Raw genomic sequence first — 19,777 nt, 5'->3', positions numbered from 1 at the left:
TAATCACTTATAAATACCTCAATTTTGCTCTAACCTGTCTACTTAACCATGATACTCCTGCCCCGATCAATATCTCTCTACATATAGTTGTAATGCATTTAATTGTATTTTGTTTCATATTTGAATGATTTCTGATTGATGATCTATTGTTTAATCTACTATTTTCCCCTAAGATCATGGCTGGGTGCCTTTTCATGCCTTTGAAATTAGTTCAGTTTTAGTCTAACACTTTTATGTTTATTTAGTTTTAATGTAAACCTCATTGGGCTGAGTGTGGATAGCCAAGTACCTGGATGTCCTTGGTTGCCTGGAATCAGCACACTAGTTAAATAGTTTTCTGTTGAGCTTAGGACACATTTTATAAGTGGGTCTAAGGTGAGGATGTCTTCTCAAATAAAGGGCTGACAAAATGTGTGAAATTCACTCAGCCATGTCTATGATGGTCCAAAGTATTAGCTTAGTCACTTGTGTTTATGATAAATAAAATGACCAGAAAAGTTTAAGAGGGCAATATAGCCATGACAAAATATGAAGAGCTTAAGAGGGTAATATTCATTAAAATAGGCTAATTCAAAGAGATTGGGAAGAGCCAAGTGTGTTTTGCTGGCTCCAAGTTATTCTAAGTCATACCAGCACAGTTCACTGATTCTATGCTGGCTCTCTGTAAAGCAATCCAGTCAGTCCCATTCCTCTGCTCTATCCACAGCCCTACAAGTTTATTTCTCCCTAGACCCCAACCAATTTCCTTTTGAAATCATGCGCATCGCTGCTTCCACCACACTTGTTATTACCACTTGCTGCGTTAAAAAAAGTTCTTTCATCCCTTGCATCTCTTACCTAAATTTGTGTCTTCTGGCCCTTGCACCATTAGCTAATGGGAGCTTGGCCTAAATAGCCAAGTGGTTATGGTACTGGGTTTGTAACCCCAAGCTCAAGAGTTCAAATCTCACAATGGCAAACTATGGAACAATGTAACTTCATCTGAATAGGAACAGATGGAAACGTGTTTGTACTCGAAAGAGTTACAACTTTATGGCCTAAATAGCCAAGTGGTTATGGTACTGGGTTTGTAACCCCAAAATCAAGAGTTCAAATCTCACAATGGCAAACGATGAAACAATGTAACTTCATCTGAACAAGATGGAAACGGGTTTGTACTCGAAAGAGTTACATTTAAGGGCTTGGCCTAAATAGCCAAGTGGTTATGGTACTGGGTTTGTAACCCCAAGATCATGAGTTCAAATCTCACAATGGCAAAGCTATCAAGAGTTCAAATCTCACAAAGGCAAACTATGAAACTTCATCTGAAAAAAAAGATGGAAATGTGTTTAGCTTGGCCTAAATAGCCAAGTGGTTATGATACTGGGTTTGTAACCCCAAGATCAAGAGTTCAAATCTCACAATGGCAAACTGTGAAACATGTAACTTCATCTGAAACAGATGGAAACAGGTTTGTACTCGAAAGAGTATCAAGAGTTCAAATCTCACAATGGCAAACTATGAAACAATGTAACTTCATCTGAATAGGAACAGATGGAAACGTGTTTGTACTCGAAAGAGTTACAAGCGTTTATTAGCTAATGGGAACAGCTTTTCTTTGTCTAAACCTGTCATAATCTTGTACAGCTATATCAAATCATCCCTCAATCTCTTTTGCTACAGAGCATAAATCAACACAAGGAGAGAGAGAACACCGAGACTTTGGAGCATAAATCAGTGAGGTTTGGGGAAGTTTTTGATTTTTCTCCGAACACGGGTTGATCCGTGTGATGTCACAGGGAAACAGATAAGTGATTGGTTGGTGAAGGGAGATTTAGAAATCCAAAGAGAAAAATTGAGGCACCAGAACAGCATAGTGATGTGGGTAAAGGCAAGCAGAATGGGACAGGAAGGGACAGAGTTTAACTAAACTGTACATCAGCAAAATGGCATTGCAGGGAATAAAAGTAAAAAAACAAATTAAAGTTTCGTTATCTGAATGCATGAAGCATCTGCAATAAGATAGATGAACTAATGGCGCAAAGAGAGGTAAATGCTTTTGATCTAATTGCTATTATAGACACATGGTTAGAAGGTGATCAAGGTTGGGAAATAGATATTCCAGGGTACACAATATTTCGGAAAGACAAAGACAGAATGACAAAGGAGGAGGGGTAGCTGTGAGATAAAGGGTGACATAAGGACATTAGTGAGAAAAGGATCTGGCCTCAGAAGATCATGAAGTAGAATCCATATGGTTGGAAATAAGGAATAACGAGTCAGAACACACTGGTGAGAGTAGTTTAGACGCCCACTAACAGGAGTTATATCATTGGGTACAGCATTAAACAAGAAATTATTGGAGCTTGTAACATAGGAAATGTAATAATTATGGGGGACTTTAATCTTCATACAGACTGGAATCAAAGTGGCAAGAGTGGTCTAGAGGCTGAGTTTGTAGAATGTTTTCATCACCGTTTCTTGAAAAAATACCTTGTGGAACCAACTAGGGATAAAGTTCTCTCAGATCTAGTATTGTCTAATGGAGCAGGGTTAATTAGTAGCGTAATAGTTAAAGATCCACTGTGAAATAGTGATCATAACATCATTCAATTCCATGGTAGACTTGAAAGTGACATATTCCAATCACAGTCAAGAAACTTAAGCAAATCCAATTACATAGATGTGAGGGGAGAACTGGCTAAGGTTAATTAGGTAAATAGATCAAAAGATATGGCATGTAAACAAATAGTGGGAAACATTTTAAAAAGCAATTCAAAATGTTCAACAAAAATGCCATGCATTTAATAACAAAAACTTAGCAAGACCGACCCATCTGTGGTTCACTCAGGATAGTATAAGTTAAGGATGCTATTAGATTAAAATAAGCTATTTTAACCTAATTTTGCAATAAAGAATTCCAAAAAAATGTAGCAAGTCTGAGGATTGGGAGTGTTTTAGAAACCAAAGGCCCACCAAGAAGTTGATAAAAAGGGAAAAAATAGAATGAAAGTAAACAAGCCAGAAATATAAAAACAGATTGTAAGAGCTTTTGTAAGTATATAAGAAAGAGAGTAGCTAAAGTAAACGTTGGCCCTTTCGAGGCAGAGGCAGGAGAAATTATCACGGGGAATGAGGAAATGGCAGAGGCATTTTGTGTCTTGCACTGTGAAGACAGACACAAGTTTCATACAAGAAATAGACAGTAACATAAGGACTTAAAAAGGTGAGGAAATTAATATCAACATAGAAAAGGTTTTGGAGAAACTTAAAGGATCAAAATATGACAAATCTCCAGGACCTGAGGGCCAACACCCTAGGGTTCTCAAAGAGATACCTGCAGAGATAATGGATGTGCCAGCTATGACTTTCCAAAATTCTTTAGATTCGAGAAGAGTCCCATTAGATTAGAAGTTGGCAAATGTTATACTGCTTTTTAAGAAAAGAGGGAGAAAGAAAGTAAAGTTACAGCCAGTTAGCCTAACATCAGTTGTTGGGAAAATGCTGAGATCTATTATTAAGGAAGTCTTAACAATGCCCTTAGAACAAGTCAACATGGTTCTATTAAAGGGAAATCCTTATTGACAAATTTATTGAAGTTTTTTGAGGATGTGGCTAGTAGGGTAGATAAAGCAGAATCAGTAGATGCAGTATACTGGAATTTCCAAAAGGCATTCGATAAGGTACCACACAAAAGTTTAATAGGCAAGATAGGGGCTCATGGAGTTGTGGGGGGGGGGGGGGGGGGGGGGGGTTAATATATTAGCATGGATAGAGGATTGGTTAACGGATAGAAAGCAGAGTGGATATAAATAGAGCTTTTTCAAGCTGGCAGGCCGTGAATAGCGGAATGCCACAATGATCAGTGCTGGGGCCTCAGCTGGTTGCAATCTGTATTAATGACTTAGATGAAGAGATAGAGTAATGTATCTAAATTTGCTAATGATATAAAACTACTTGGAAAGCTGTGGGGAAGACAGAGACTTCAAGCAGCTATGGACAGGCAAAGTGTGTAGGCAACAAGATGGCAGATGTAGCATAATGTAGAGAAGTGTAAAGTTATTCACTTTGGTCATAAGAAAAGCAAAAGTTTTTTTTTAAAAAAGGTGTGAAACACAAGAAATAAGAGCAAGAGTAGACCATGTGGTACATCATGCCTGCTCTGCCATTCAATAAGATCATGGCTGATCTTGGGCTTCAACTTCATTTTCCTGCCCGTTCCCCAATTCCTTAATTCCCCAAGAGATCAAAAATCTGTCTATGCTAGCCTTAAATGTATTCAAAGGTGGAGCATCCACAACCCCTTGGAGTAGAGTATTCCAAAGATCCACAACCCTTTGAATGCAACAATTTCTCCTAATTTCTGTCCTAAATGATTATCTGGAGGCTGTGCCTCCATGTTTTAGGATGCTGGAACTATTCTGATAAAGCCCCTCTGCACCCTTTCAAGGACCTTCACATCTTTACTAAAGTGTGATGACCACAACTGGATGCCTCTTGTTGTGGCCAAATTAGAGCTTTATCAAGGTTCAGCATAACTTCCCCGCTTTTGTACTCTTATACCCCTATTTATGAAGCTCAAGGTCCCATAAGCTTTGCTAAAATTACTCTCTCACTAAGTCCACATACATACTTTTCTATTTACTCTATAATTTTAATTTGAACTATTCTAGAGTACTCCTCAAATGGCATGCACAAGATTAAAGTTGCAAAAGACAAGTGGAACAATCTGAGCAGTGAATGTAAATTTCTCACCTGCCCTGCTAAGTAATCAAACAAATTCTCGAAATTGGAGCTAATGTCTTCTTCATCGACCTTTAGGATTTTTGAGAGAAGAATTGAATTGAGTGCACATATAACCATACATAGCCAGAAAAAGAAATATTAACAGCAGCACTATATTGCATTATACATCCAGGAATCCAACTCACTTAAAACGTAGCAGCTCTCATACTGTTAAAATGGCATGATACATGGTTTTAATTGCATAAAATAACAGATGAAATATTTGGATATTATTCTTTAGAGGCAAAGATATGTCTAGTATGCCAGCACCATTCTTTCTGAAACCTCAGGGCTAGAGGAGGGTTTCAGTTCCTAGGGCAGCATTTATTACCCATCCCTAAATCCCCTTGAGAAGGTGGTGGTGAGCTGCCTTCTTGAACTGCTGCAGTCCCTGTGGTCATAGGTACACCCACAGTGCTGTTCAGGAGAGTGTTCCAGGATTTTGACTGAACTCCATTTATCACAGGAGATGACAATCTCTCCACCATGCTGAATCACTTTTCAGGGATTACTCCATCTGCAAAGGATTAGTAAAGATCCTCGCCCTGATCATCACCCAAGGTCCACGAAGAGCTCTGATTAGTTTTCAAAGAAGCACAGAGCAATGAAAAAGTATGTTACTGATTAACCTCCTATTGAAGGCAAAAACACCAAACGGTGGAACAATTAAGAATTTGTTCCATTGTACAGTTGCACAAAGTAATGAGGTAGAGGTCTGTGTCCATCATTCCTTGGGAACTGTGTCCAATTCCAGGGGATTGTAGTTGACAGTGTGAAGATACCTGACAATCTAGAGTGAGAATGGACATTTAGCCCAGCAAATTCACAATACCCATCATCCATGTAGGGTTATCCTTTTATGAGTTTTCCTCCCACATCACAGGCTGCATTTTACATACCTGTGTTTTCAGCAGGGACTGGGCGGGGGGGGGGGGGGGGGGGCGCGGCGGCATTGGTGGTGGTGGTGGTGCAGGTCCAACACTTCAACTAGCCAGGTGCAAGGGAGAGATGGCCAATAAAAGTTGGGACATGGGGATGATAACATTTAAAATGATAACCTTTTTGATATTGAGGACGAGCTCAATGGGCAGCCAGAACATCTCAAGGAACAAAATGATAATTAGTCACATATACCTCCTCATCTTCCAGTTTTGCATCAACTTCACTATCCATCACTCTGTGTTGGAAAACAATACACATTACTTACAGTGAAACATTCAGATACATTCCATGTATCTTGAGCACGTTTCAATTAAAATGTCTAGAAGCACATCAGTAATACATTTTCATGCAACACAATTCTTTCTAGAGTTAGCTGATTTCCTCCAACTTTCTCCCCACTTCCTCCAATTCGGAAGGAAGTAAATTGACATGCTGGGATATTCCATAGGCACTAGCGCTCTATAGTACTTTGCTCAAATTGTTATTTTTCACATCAATTTGCCAACAACTGCCTCCAGGTTATTTTATAATAGAGCGCATCACAGACAAGTCTAATCTCACATTCAGCCAGTATTCATATTTGCATGTTTTCTAAACTGGCCTCAGGAGAGCAATCAGGAAGAAGCCTTGCCAAGCTTAACTTAGTTTAAGGGTATAGAGACCACGTGTAATACCTTTCCATTGAAACTGGCCAACTCAGCAGAGACTAGAAATTTAAACTGGTACTTCATATTTTTGCAGAGACCAAATTCATTAGTTGCATGCAATTTAATTATATCCTAAACATTTATAAAGTACTCCTCTCCGCACATTTAAGATTTGTATGCCAGAAGAATGAGGCTCAAATTTAGCAAACTATACTAGAATGGAATCTTGCTTTCCGAACCATTTTTCTGCTATTTTGTCTGAAATTAACAGTGCAATGTAGATTTATTTTTTCTTGAACGATGAAGTGCTAGGAAATTAAATATATTCTTGCAGTTATGCACTCGGTCAGACAAGTTGGTCAGTGAAAAAAAATACTTCATTTACACTGATCTGCAATTTACTAATGTTCAAATGAGTGTGAGTGTGTGTGTTTGTGTGTGTGTGTGTGTCAGTGTCAGTGTGACACTTCCACTTTGCACACATCCACATCCTTTGGACATGAATGATATTGCAGTTCTACAAAAAATTACTTACAATCAAATGACACAGGAGGTAGCCATTTGGTCCATTGTGCTTGTGCCAGCTCTTTGAAACAGACATCCAATTAGTTCCACCCCCGGCTTTCTTCATGGCCCTGAAAATTTTCCTCTTCAAGTATTTACCCAATTCCCTTTTGAAAGTTATTGTTGAATCTGCTTCCCACCACCCTTTCAGGCAGTACATTCCAGATCATCATAACTCACTGCATAAAAAAAGTTATCTCCCTCTGTTTTTTTTTGCCAATTATCTTAAACCTTTGCCTACTGATCCCACCTACCAGTGAAAAAAGCTGTCTCCCCATTTACATTATCAAAACCTCTCAAATTTTGAAGATCTCTATGAAATCTCCCCTTAACCTACTCTGCTCTAAAAAGAACAACCCAGCTTCTCCGATCTCTCCATTTAATTCCAACACATTTCATGTAGGACCATTAGAAAAGGCCAAGATTTGGTCCTAATTCAATATAACTTCATCATGGTGGAAATCCTGCATCCATAAGTGGGGTTTCCACCAGACTTCTGTTGAAGTTACAGAAATGAACTGGGAGCCCATTCCTGGACTCAAAGCCAGGTTGAAGGGTAACAATAACAGTTAAGTGTTGAAAAGAATGGCACCATCTAGTTCCCAAATGCTCCCTTTTAAAAAAAATCCAGCTGTCACTGCCTTTCATAGCATTTGCTGATATCCAAATCCCATAACAGTGCTGCTTATACTTACAGTACTTCAGCTTGTTTCTCTGAAAAGATCCGAATTGCAAAGTCTCCATTTTTACGTGGCTCGAAAGTGGATGGTATAATGAAATACTGCCCAGGTTCAAGAGCAAGCCGGCTCATGACCTCCCGCAGATTGATGAAGGTTTCTGATCTTGCACTGGCTGCGTGCGTCATGAAAAAATCTCTCTTCAGCTGAATATTAGTTTGGTCTTTATACTAATTTATAGAAACAAAACAACAAAAAAATCACATCAACTTGCTTCTGATTTTGCAATATTTCTGAAATGTTATTACAACCCATAGATTATATAGAATACTTCAAATGTAAGATTTGTACAATAGACAGAATACAATTTATTTCCATAGCTTGCAAGTTACCAAATGTGTAACCCTCCAACCCCATTCAATGATATCATCACTACCAGGACAGCAACAAAACAGCAAAGTGTTGGTCAACTCCTCATCCACTTCACTGTTAAAATTCTCCCTCAGCACTATGTCGATTTTGTAGGGCAAATTAGACAATGCGAGAGGAAAAACAAAATGATATCCGTCAATTTTAATAATTTTTAAATGCATCTTCTGGACAGGTGAACAAGGTGCTCCATAGCATCCAAAAAGATACTTTCCAAAGTTTGAACTGTCTGGTGTGGTAAGAATTTATTGGAAGCAAAGAGGCTACAGAATGAAAGAAAATAAATAAAATGAACTCAGCATTCTATAACCTGGATTTTGTGGAGTCTGGACAAAATGGCACCAGGACTCCGAATCTAGAAGTCCAGTCCCCATTTCCGACAAATCCTACGTTTGCCAGTAGGGATAAGGTGGCAGGATGTGACTCACGAGATAAACCTGAACCCAGCAGGGCCATGTGAACTCGGTGCCGAGTTCAAGCAGTCCCTATTTTCCCTGGCATGAGGTCTGTTTCCCACAGTGTGAGACTTACGATTTTTTAAACAATAGACATGAATGCTTGTGAAAGGGTGGAAAAGGTCTGTGGAAGTGTCAAGCAGTCAAGTTATAAATCCCCTGCCCTTTAAATTTTGAAAAAAAACAACTGCACCCCCAAGTTGAGAAAATAGAAATCGGTGCCTTCAGTTTCAATAGCTGTTTGTTGACATTACCCTAAGGCTTATCATTATTGTATCATTAATGCTTTGCTGTTTCCACAACCTATCATTACCATAATGGGAGGGGGTTGTAAATTCAGTTTGTCTGTCCAAGAGGGATTATTTTAAGGGATTAGCTGTCTTTTATGTGGAGCTACGAATATAAACGTTTGTTTTTATAAGGGATTAAGTGTTTGATGGGATTTAAATGTATTGAATGGGCTTTTATCAGTGAGAGTGTTTTTATACAGTGTAACATGTAATAGATACTTAGAAGTTTATATTTTATTTAATCTCGGCATAGCTCCTGAGGTCCACCCCTGATGGATACTGGGTGAATTACCATGGAGGGTATAAGGGCAAAGGGTGGTGGTTGGGGATCATGGGTTGGCACGAAGTTGGCATAAGGCTACAAGGGGGCCATGGGGATGAGTGGATGGTCATGTGTTGGGTGGTGGTCGGGGATCATGGGTTGGCACTAAATTGGCATAGGGACTATAAGGGGCCCTGGGGACGTGGGGGTAATAGGTTGGCATAGAGGCTATGAGAGGCCATGGGGCTGGATATGGTGGCATGAGTTGGCCTTAATGGGGCTAGGTAGTGGGTGGAGAGGGGTAGGTTGCTGAGGGGATATGAGAGGGTGAGAGCTAGAGTGTGCACATGCTTCTATTACAACTGGGACGAAATCCCAGAGCACTGAGGCAGACCTTTTGACCACCTTAGCACTCAGTAGCCCATGTCTGCAGCTGGGGAGACGGGCCTGATTCCAGCATGCACCCATCCCCTGGAACAAAGATCCCATTATTCAGGGAACTTTATCCTGAGGTAGGTTTGGAGAGGTTGGTGTGGAGAGGCGTGAAATTTCTGCCTCTGACTCTTACTTTAGAACTTTTCTCTTCTTTTAGGGTTGTGAAGGGAATTTTCCTTGGGTGAAGAGCAAGATAGTCGATACTGCATTGACAGCCTATTATATGTCCCACTCATTAGCCAGTTCCATTGACTTTAGCCTATTCACCTGATGATACTCATTCTGTGCTACTGCCCAAGGCAGAATAGCCCACGCTGAATATTTACCCTTAACTGTAACTCCAGAACCAAAAAATGAGGGACAATTGGATAACCATGTTTTGAGACAGAAAAAAAAGCTGGAGTTGGAGCTCTGTGTGCTATTCAGCAGCATGGTATGATGTGAGGTCACTGTCAAAATTGCCTACAGAAAAATCCTTTACTATAGCCACAATGTCAGTGTCAAAGGAGGAGATTTTCCAGCAACAAATCCACTCTCACCGCACCTAGCAGGTGACATTAATATTACTTGGAGCAGTCACTTGCTCCCTTTGCTAGGCATACGCCAGGATTTTCCAGCTCCGTCGAGGGTGGGACCCGCCGTGGGCAAGGCGGCGCCCCAGTCAGAATCCACTGACGTACGGCAGAACCGGAAGATCCCGGCAGCAGGCAGGTGCAGAAAATCCCGCCCATAGTGTATAATAAGGCAAAAATGTTTCTTTAGTAGTCTTTTCAAAATTGGTTTGAAGATTAATTGGGTAATACACAGCATATTAACAACTAGCAAAATACCACCTGCATATGACAATCTAATTAATTTTGTAGTCTGGATCTTAATCCTACGCACCTCATCAGGGACCTGTGGAACAAAATAAAAAAAACATAAGGCTAAGGGGTTTTACTAGGACGTTAGACAACTGAGATAATGTTTTCAAATACTGTGACCCATATGAAATGAAATGCAATGAAACCCATAGTAACATTTCAGTAATGCTACTAATGACAGTTAATTAAGTCTGTGCCCTAAAATGAAATGTTATATTGGTAAAGCTTCAATATTGAGAAATGTAAGTAGATTTAACTTAAGAACAAATGGAGTATTTGTCACCATCTGCCCCTTGAAGCTACTAGAGCACAAGAAAGTATGGAGAAAGGGCCATTTAACCCTGCAAAAAAAAAAAAAACCCCAACCTCTAACTATGGACAAAATTTCCTATCAAGGTCACTACTGCACACATCATCATCACCATAGGGAAATGTTCTGCATAATTTTTTTCTATTCTCAAAATAATCAAGAAAAGCTCACAAACATTCAACCGTTCTTGCACATCCACATGCGATATGGTCATAGGAATATTTATTACTGGTTTCCCTGAGGCCATTAAGGTAATATGGGACTAGAGTTACGTGATGGCTAAACCAGCCTCCCCAAAGGAGATGGATTTTACAACAACAGTTTCAACAACTTGGGAGCTTTCACAGTCATTTAGTGATGCTAGTCCACTAGTTGCTAGATATATTAAATTTAACGTCACAACTTTCCAATGTGGGATTATAAATTCAAGAATGATCACCAAAACCAAACTACTAGGTTACCAGCCTTCTCCCTCCCATAAATAACTTGCTGCCTTGGTATATTGGTGGCTGCCTTAGTATATTGGTGGCACTGTCACCCAAATCAGAAGGCTGTAGAGTTAACCCCCACTCTGGAGATTTGAGTACCAAAGCTCCTGACCAGTTCTGCGTGCTGGTTTAAAAAAGGTTTCAAATATTATTTTGCTACACAGTGCAATGTCCTGGATCCTCATTAACCAAACAGCACATGCTGCACTAGCTAAACTAGTGTATTACTACAGGAGCCTTCAGAGTCATTAGAAATACATGTAACAAAAGGAGGTGCTCACTTTAAAAGCTATTGGCAAATGGCTTGAAAGCTAATCATCATAATCATATACAGTCCAGTGAAGTGACAGATCTGGTTCAATATTACTCAAACACAAAACTGGCTTTTGAGAAGAGTTCTTCACTATATATGGTGATAGTATTTTAGTAAGGTGTAGTACACAGTTTAATAGCCTGTACTATTAACTTTGAGTGGTCAATTTCTTTTTCTTTGCATTGAAGTGTGCAAGGCCATATAGAGATCAGCATGGCAAGAATCTTTATTTGGCATTTTTTTACCCATTTATTTTATGAGGCAACAACAGGAGTAAACTTCTTAAACCTGCCTCATAGATAGCGAAACCTATGGTATGCATGTCCTCGCCCATTTTCCTTCGCCTTCTACGATTCTTTTGAATCACACCAGCCAGAAAGCTACATTTATCATCGTCATCAGTAGGATCATCATCTGCTTCATCCAACTGGATCTTAAATTGAGGATTTGTCCAAAACGTTCCTATAAGTGGAAACCAATAGTTATCAATGAGATCAGTCATTCAACAGAATACAGAATGGTTTCATTTTTTCACTATAGTTTAGAAATGAACACACAAACATGTCTCATGACACTAGCCTTGCTATTTTAACACTCGTATTAACCAAACCATTTATTTTAAATGGTTAACGCTATTGCAGAACATTGCAAACAGAAACAGAATACAAAAAAGGGAAAGTAACATTAGATTTCAATACAACATTGGTTAGCCTCATGTATTTCAATAAAAATGTTATCATTACTGCTGTGAAAATTGAGATTTCACAAGGTTATTTTATAAAAACACATTCAACGGAACCATTGAAAACAGATTGATCAGTGCAGATTTGGCACAGGAAGAACGATGTAAAGCAGTAATGTTGCCTTTGAAACAGGAGCAGCATAAGGAGAATTATGTTTTCATGGGCAACATTTTCCCCCCCACTTGGGGGGAAATGGAAATGTGCGGGAACAGGCGGGCGGTTCCCGATTGGCACCCCTAGTCAGGGCCACATCACCATTTTATATGGGTGGGCCAATTAAGGCCCACCCTACGTGATGTCCGCTCAGAAGGGCTGCGCGCTACCTGGGTGGGCCGGGAGAGCGCTCTTTCACACGCTGAGGCAAAGTGCTGCCTCAGGGAAATCAGCTCAAATGTGAAAAGCAGTTTAAAGAACAGAAATAATTTTACTGACATGTCCCCTCATGTGACACTGTCACGAGTTGGGGCACGTCCATAACTTTTATTATAAAACATTCTGAAATTTTTAAATCCCTCATGAAATCTCATCCCGCCGGTGGATGAGGTGTCATGTTTTTTCAGAAGCCGAGTTGGCTGTGCACCCACCAAACTGAAAGTCTAAAAGACATGGGGTGACATCAGGGCGCACACCTCACGTCACCCTGTGTCATTTTAGGTGTCAGTGAGCAGACCCTGCACCCTGCTCACTGTTCGGAAGATGCAGCCCTGTATTACTAAAATATATTTGCCCCAAAACAAAAAAAATTCATGTCAAACCGTGTGTTATACAAAGTGTACAAGGTGGAGAAGATGTAAGCAGTATTGCTCTGACACACTTGGTGACTTGGTAACACTGTAACATAATTAACTCCCTACAAAAGATAGTCATAGGGAAGAGATAGAAATTCAAATTACATACTTGGGTAGTTTCGACATCCCCCTGCAGTAGATCCACTCCTCCAGCTCCCATTATATATCATCATGCTCCACTTGTTAACTTCCTCACTGCTAAGAGTGTCAGGAGTGAGGTTGCAGATTTCCACTCGGGAGAAGTTTTGGAGAAATTCGTTAAATGACATCCTGCAAAGCAATGATGGGGGAAATCAACAAAAAAATAAATAAAGATAACTGGAGACAAAAACTCCTTAACTACAAAGAACAGCCAACTAACTCAGTTACCCCAAAATGCAAATATTTGTGAATGGGCTTTGTCTCTTCTGTTATTAAGCAAATTGGAATGATATTTACATAGGAATTAGAACATGAAAACAAGCATTTCACTCAGCTAATCATTTTTGTGTCTATCCTCCACAGTAACATTAAACTTAGTGTTAGTCCTCCCTCTGTTCCTATATCTTTTTATACCCCTTATTTCAACAAACTTTGGGTAAATCCAAGTGCAGTGGTGGGTAGGAAAGTCAACCTGATTCCAACTGAGCAGCAGGTCGGATTCATCCATATATATATAAAAACAAACTGCAGATGCTGGAAATCCAAAACAAAAACAGAATTACCTGGAAAAACTCAGCAGGTCTGGCAGCATCAGCGGAGAAGAAAAGAGGTGACGTTTCGAGTCCTCATGACCCTTCAACAGAACTGTTTTTTTTACAATGTGAGGGGAGAAATATAATCTGGTTTAAGGTGGGGTGGGGGGGGGGGGTGGGGGGCAGGGAGAGAAGTGGAGAGGGGTGGTGTGGTTGTAGGGACAAGCAAGCAATGAGAGGAGCAGATCATCAAAAGATGTCACAGACAAAGGAACAAAAGAACACAGAGGTGTTGAAGTTGGTGATATTATCTAAACGAATGTGCTAATTAAGAATGGATGGTAGGGCACTCAAGGTATAGCTCTAGTGGGGGTGGGGGGGCATAAAAGATTTAAAAATAATGGAAATAGTTGGGAAAAGTAAAATCTAAATAAATTATTGGGAAAAAAAAACAAAAGGAAGGGGGAAGAAACAGAAAGGGGGTGGGGATGGAGGAGGGAGCTCAAGACCTAAAGTTGCTGAATTCAATATTCAGTCCAGAAGGCTGTAAAGTGCCTAGTCGGAAGATGAGGTGCTGTTCCTCCAGTTTGCGGTGGGCTTCACTGGAACAATGCAGCAGGCCAAGGACAGACATGTGGGCAAGAGAGCAGGGTGGAGTGTTAAAATGGCAAGCGACAGGGAGGTTTGGGTCATTCTTGCGGACAGACCGCAGGTGTTCTGCAAAGCGGTCGCCCAGTTTACGTTTGGTCTCTCCAATGTAGAGGAGACCACATTGGGAGCAACGAATACAGTAGATTAAGTTGGGGGAAATGCAAGTGAAATGCTGCTTCACTTGAAAGGAGTGTTTGGGCCCTTGGACGGTGAGGAGAGAGGAAGTGAAGGGGCAGGTGTTACATCTATTGCATGGGCATGGGGAGGTGGGGGTTGAGGAGTAGGGGGTGATGGAGGAGACAGAGAGGTCAAGGAAGGGAAGGGAAGTGTCAGAGATGGACCACATGAAAATGATGGAGGGGTGGAGATTGGAAGCAAAATTAATAAATTTTTCCAAGTCCCGACAAGAGCATGAAGCAGCACCGAAGTAATCATCGATGTACCGGAGAAAGAGTTGTGGAAGGGGGCCGGAGTAGGACTGGAACAAGGAATGTTCCACATACCCCATAAAGAAACAGGCATAGCTGGGGCCCATGTGGGTACCCATAGCCACACCTTTTATTTGGAGGAAGTGAGAGGAGTTGAAGGAGAAATTGTTCAGTGTGAGAACAAGTTCAGCCAGACGGAAGATTCCTTGTTCCAGTCCTACTCCGGCCCCCTTCCACAACTCTTTCTCCGGTACATTGATGATTACTTCGGTGCTGCTTCATGCTCTCGTCAGGACTTGGAAAAATTTATTAATTTTGCTTCCAATCTCCACCCCTCCATCATTTTCACGTGGTCCATCTCTGACACTTCCCTTCCCTTCCTTGTCCTCTCTGTCTCAATCTCTGGTGACAGACTGTCCACCAATATCCATTACAAACCTACCGACTCCCACAGCTACCTCGACTACAGCTCCTCACACCCCGCTTCCTGTAAGGACTCCATCCCATTCTCTCAGTTCCTTCGCCTCCATCGCATCTGTTCTGATGATGGTACCTTCAAAAACAGTTCCTCTGACATGTCCTCCTTCTTCCTTAACCAAGGTTTTCCACCCACGGTCGTTGACAGGGCCCTCAACTGTGGCCGGCCCATTTCCCGCACATCCGCCCTCACGCCTTCTCCTCCCTCCCAGAAACATGATAGGGTCCCCCTTGTCCTCACTTATCACCCCACCAGCCTCCGCATTCAAAGGATCATCCTCCTCCATTTCCGCCAACTCCAGCATGATGCCACCACCAAACACATCTTCCCTTCAGCCCCCCTGCCGGCATTCCGTAGGGATCGTTCCCTCCGGGACACCCTGGTCCACTCCTCCATCACCCCCTACTCCTCAACCCCCATCTCCCCATACCCATGCAAAAGATGTAACACCTGCCTCTTCACTTCCTCTCTCCTCACCGTCCAAGGGCCCTAACACTCCTTTCAAGTGAAGCAGCATTTCACTTGCATTTCCCCCAACTTAGTCTACTGCATTCGTTGCTCCCAATGCAGTCTCCTCTACATTGGAGAGACCAAACGTAAACTGGGCAACCACTTTGCAGAACACCTGCGGTCTGTCCGCAAGAATAACCCAAACCTCCCTGTCGCTTGCCATTTTAACACTCCACCCTGCTCTCTTACCCACATGTCTGTCCTTGGCTTGCTGCATTGTTCCAGTGAAGCCCAACGCAAACTGGAGGAACAGCACCTCATCTTCCGACTAGGCACTTTACAGCCTTCTGGACTGAATATTGAATTCAACAACTTTAGGTCTTGAGCTCCCTCTCCCATCCCCATCCCCTTTCTGTTTCTTCCCCCTTCCTTTTGTTTTTTTTTTCCAATAATTTATATAGATTTTTCTTTTCCCACCTATTTCCATTATTTTTAAATCTTTTATGCCCCCCCACCCCCACCTTAATCAGATTCATCCATGTGATTTTCTGCTTTTCAGCTCATTAAATTTGCATCAATGAAGAGCTCGTCAAATCTCGTGGCGGGGTGGGCAAGGATTCATCACCGTCACCTCATGGGGTTGAAGGCCAAGGTACCATGTTTAAACAGACATTCACTCAGTGCAGGTAGGGTATGTTGTTTTGTTTAGATTCTTAACGGTGCACAAAAGAACAAAAGCCTTCACTCCACGGTTCACCAAGGCCTCCCTGGAGATTCTACTCTAGGCCGTCCAGGCAAGGAGGGAGGTCCTCTTTTCAAGGGCTTGGAGCAGCAGGTCCTCTCACTTGACCACGCCACCCTGGAAGAGGTTGCCAGGAAGATCCACGCCCGTGGCAAATAAAAAAGGACCGTCCTGCAGTGCAGGAAACAAATAAATGATCTGATCCGCTCTGCCAGGTTAAGTGAAACTTCTACTCACTCCGAACTCCCACTTTCATAAGCGCATCAGGCAGTCGAAGAATTAGAGTCCACAGGGACGTCACACATTACCAGCAGATGGGACATCACCACTGAATGTTTGCCAACCATGTAAAGCTCACCTTCACATGCAAGATCCTGCTCAAACAGCATCTAAATTTCTTACTGGGGAGGGCTCAGCAGAGACAACAGGCATGCATGCTTCTGAACTGCTCTTCCATCCACAGTCAATCCACCCATCTTCATGCAGGACAAGATTGCCCACAACAGAAGGGAGACAACGAAGACCGGAGGGCAGACCCAGGAGGACATGCTCCTCCTATGAGGAGTAGGTGGCAGAGTTTGCTGGAAAGGTAAGAGATTATTCCTACATAGAAGGATAGATCAGGCTCCCCCAACAAGCCAGTGATGGCTCATCCAGTATACATCCACATACAGACAATGAATGAGAGTGACCTATAACGTTTGAGGCTGCCTAGTCAGTCAATCATTAAAGATCTCTTTTTTCTATCGCAGCCACCTGCAAGAAAAAGCAGAGGGAGACCGCCAGCAAGCACCTCGTATGAGGATGCCAAAATCATCAGATGAAGAACCATCACTGCATTCACCTGCACCCTCCACCAGCCCAGATACACGCACCTCGATGGGAACTTGCTCTGGAGTAGGCTCAGGTTCACAATCTACTCATCACTTCACCAACATGTGTCCATAGCTGGCAGAGGCAGTGGCAGCCAAGGCTTCTGACACTCAGAGGGCTGCTGGACATGAGGCCCTTGCTCCAAGTCCATGAGTCTCTGGACACATGAGTCTCTGGACACATGTTAGAGATGCAGGGGAAAATCAGGCAGAGCTATAAGAGGCCGTTATCAGACTGGAACAAAGGACGGAGGAGTTCATCCACATTGTGTCTGATGCTGTGACTCTGGTATGCGAGCACAGTGAAGTCTTCATGGGAAGGTTGGCAGCCACCTTGGAGATCCAGGTCCAGCAATGTCTGCTGGATTTGCACTCAGACTTGCACACCATCACTTTAGGCATGGGTGCATTCCAGCAGTGGCTAGGTGAGTGGAGGACAGGGCACCTTGATTTCCCTCCAGGCGCCCCTTCAAGGAGTCAGAAAGGGGCCCCTTGGAGCACCAGCCATACACCCCAGGGGCATCCATTCAGGACACTCCAAGGGTGTCCTGCTGCTCTAAATTCCCTGTGCCTGTGACCCCATCAACTTCAGCAGTCAGGCCAAGGAGGGTGCACCTGCCCCAGAGCAGGATCCTTAGCAGACCAGAGCCATCCATGCATCGAGCCACCAGGGGATGCCCAAAGTCATCTCAGACATAGGAGTCAGCAGGCTGCCTCCATGTTTGCTGCAGATGTCGGGGCGGCACCAACACGCAACCGGTAGGGTTGGAAAAATTAAGAAGTTTTGAATGCACAATGGTGGCATGGATGTTCATTTACTATATATACTATTGTAAAGATAGTTCATATTTATCCCTCTCCAAATCAAACTCCAATGGCTAATCAATGTGATGAAAGGACCCGTGCTCATTCAAGGGTCCACTCAATCTCATCAGTGATTCAACTTTGTTCATGTCACTGATGTGGAAATAAAGATATTTCTTATGTGAAAATGATGGCTAGATAATATCTCAGACAGACATTCTATGGCCGTGGGAGAATTGCTCATCAAGCTTAGCGCTTATCCCGAATCATCACTGAGCACCATAGCCTTCCATGCCTCCCTGCAGCGTGTGTTTCAGCTCTGCGTTTAAGGTTGAATGTTATTTCTTTCTGAATTCCCACTCACCCCATACATGAAGCTGAATAATTGAAGTTGGTTCCACTCTTCGACTCTTGAAATATCTGCTGGAGGAGCATGAGTGTGTGATGTCAGAGGTGTGTGCTCATCCTGATAAAGCTGCCTCCTTATCCGAGGATCTTACATTGCTCTTGAACAGCTACCTAGAATGCTTTATGGACTCCTTCTGTAAAGGCACAGCATACAAGTAGATATGGAATTCATTGCATGGCTATGCACTCATTGACTTAGGGTAGATAGAAATGATTGGCTTTTGTGAGATGGACAATGTCTAGGACTGTAATTCTATGAAAGCATTGCTCCGGCACATCCTTCAAGTGCTCAGTGGGAGCTATGAAGGGAAGAAGTTGTCATTCACTGCTGTATCAATACTGACTGGGCCACATCTCTCCGAAATGCCAAGGCAATGCAGGACATAGACTTGGCAGGCTTCCGATGAATGCAGGGTAATGAGTGTTCTTCAATAATCAAACAATGGTCATGCAGAGCCACTCTCCACTTGGACAATGCAAACATAACTCTCAGCTTTGGGTGCATGCTGTAGAATAACAGGTCACTGTTCCCTGATGTCCAAAGGCATATTGGGGCTCAGGAGCAAGATGAGGCATCTGCATTATTCATCCATGACAGCTGGCAGTTGGAGAGATTATGCTGTCCAGGTGTTGCTCCCAAGACAGTCAAGTGCTAACCATTGATAAATGTTTTGCCTGTTAGCACCACCTTGCTAAGCTGCTGTCACGCTGGCATGAGTACATCCAAGTGTGCAATGGCGTTTCAGTCGCATGAAGGCTGCCATGCCCACTGACTTGTTGACGCCATGGTTGAAAGGACTGCACTATGTGCAGTTGCTTAAGGAGGTCCGCTAATCACATTCCACAGTAGCCACATGTTCCCTAGGCTACTGCACTTTCCAAGGATGACCCCATCGTTAGGGTTGAAGGTGACTTACGCTGCTTCCATGATCGCTAAGATTGATAGATTGATGACCTTGTGATATGTTGACACTGATGAGGAAGGTTTTGTTGTGTCTCCTGCATCAAAGCACGAAGAAAACTTCGATCATGAAAACTTTGCTTCACCTTATTCCTCTTGAAATCTTGTAGCTAGGAGGTCATCACAGGCACATCTGCCGTGTCATGCCTGTGCAATCCTTGTCATGCCTGTGCAATCCTTGTCATGCCTGTGCAATCCTTGTCATGCCTGTGCAATCCTTGTCATGCCTGTGCAATCCTTGTCATGCCTGTGCAATCCTTGTCCTCTTCAGATTCATTCCCTTCCAAGTCCTTCTTGTCCAAGATGTCTAGCTCCTCAGTGTTTTCCTCTGGCAACACA

At 42.4% G+C, this 19,777-nt stretch overlaps 1 protein-coding gene across 1 annotated transcript in view; it reads right to left on the bottom strand.

Annotated features, from left to right (window-relative positions):
- The window catches only part of LOC121272175 (calpain-2 catalytic subunit-like), an 81,294-nt gene that overhangs the window by 14,652 nt on the left and 46,865 nt on the right, over positions 1–19,777 (bottom strand). The window contains exons 9-14 of the mRNA XM_041178681.1: positions 13,080–13,240; positions 11,732–11,901; positions 10,351–10,362; positions 7,613–7,824; positions 5,899–5,941; positions 4,735–4,794 (exon numbers count right to left, since the gene is read on the bottom strand). Coding sequence (XP_041034615.1) covers positions 4,735–4,794; positions 5,899–5,941; positions 7,613–7,824; positions 10,351–10,362; positions 11,732–11,901; positions 13,080–13,240 — 658 coding nt within the window. The remainder of the gene's footprint in view (positions 1–4,734; positions 4,795–5,898; positions 5,942–7,612; positions 7,825–10,350; positions 10,363–11,731; positions 11,902–13,079; positions 13,241–19,777) is intronic.

This window comes from Carcharodon carcharias, chromosome 2 (assembly GCF_017639515.1).
Source record: "Carcharodon carcharias isolate sCarCar2 chromosome 2, sCarCar2.pri, whole genome shotgun sequence".
Taxonomy (NCBI): Eukaryota; Metazoa; Chordata; class Chondrichthyes; order Lamniformes; family Lamnidae; genus Carcharodon; species Carcharodon carcharias.
This window is presented reverse-complemented; position numbering and strand designations above follow the sequence as displayed.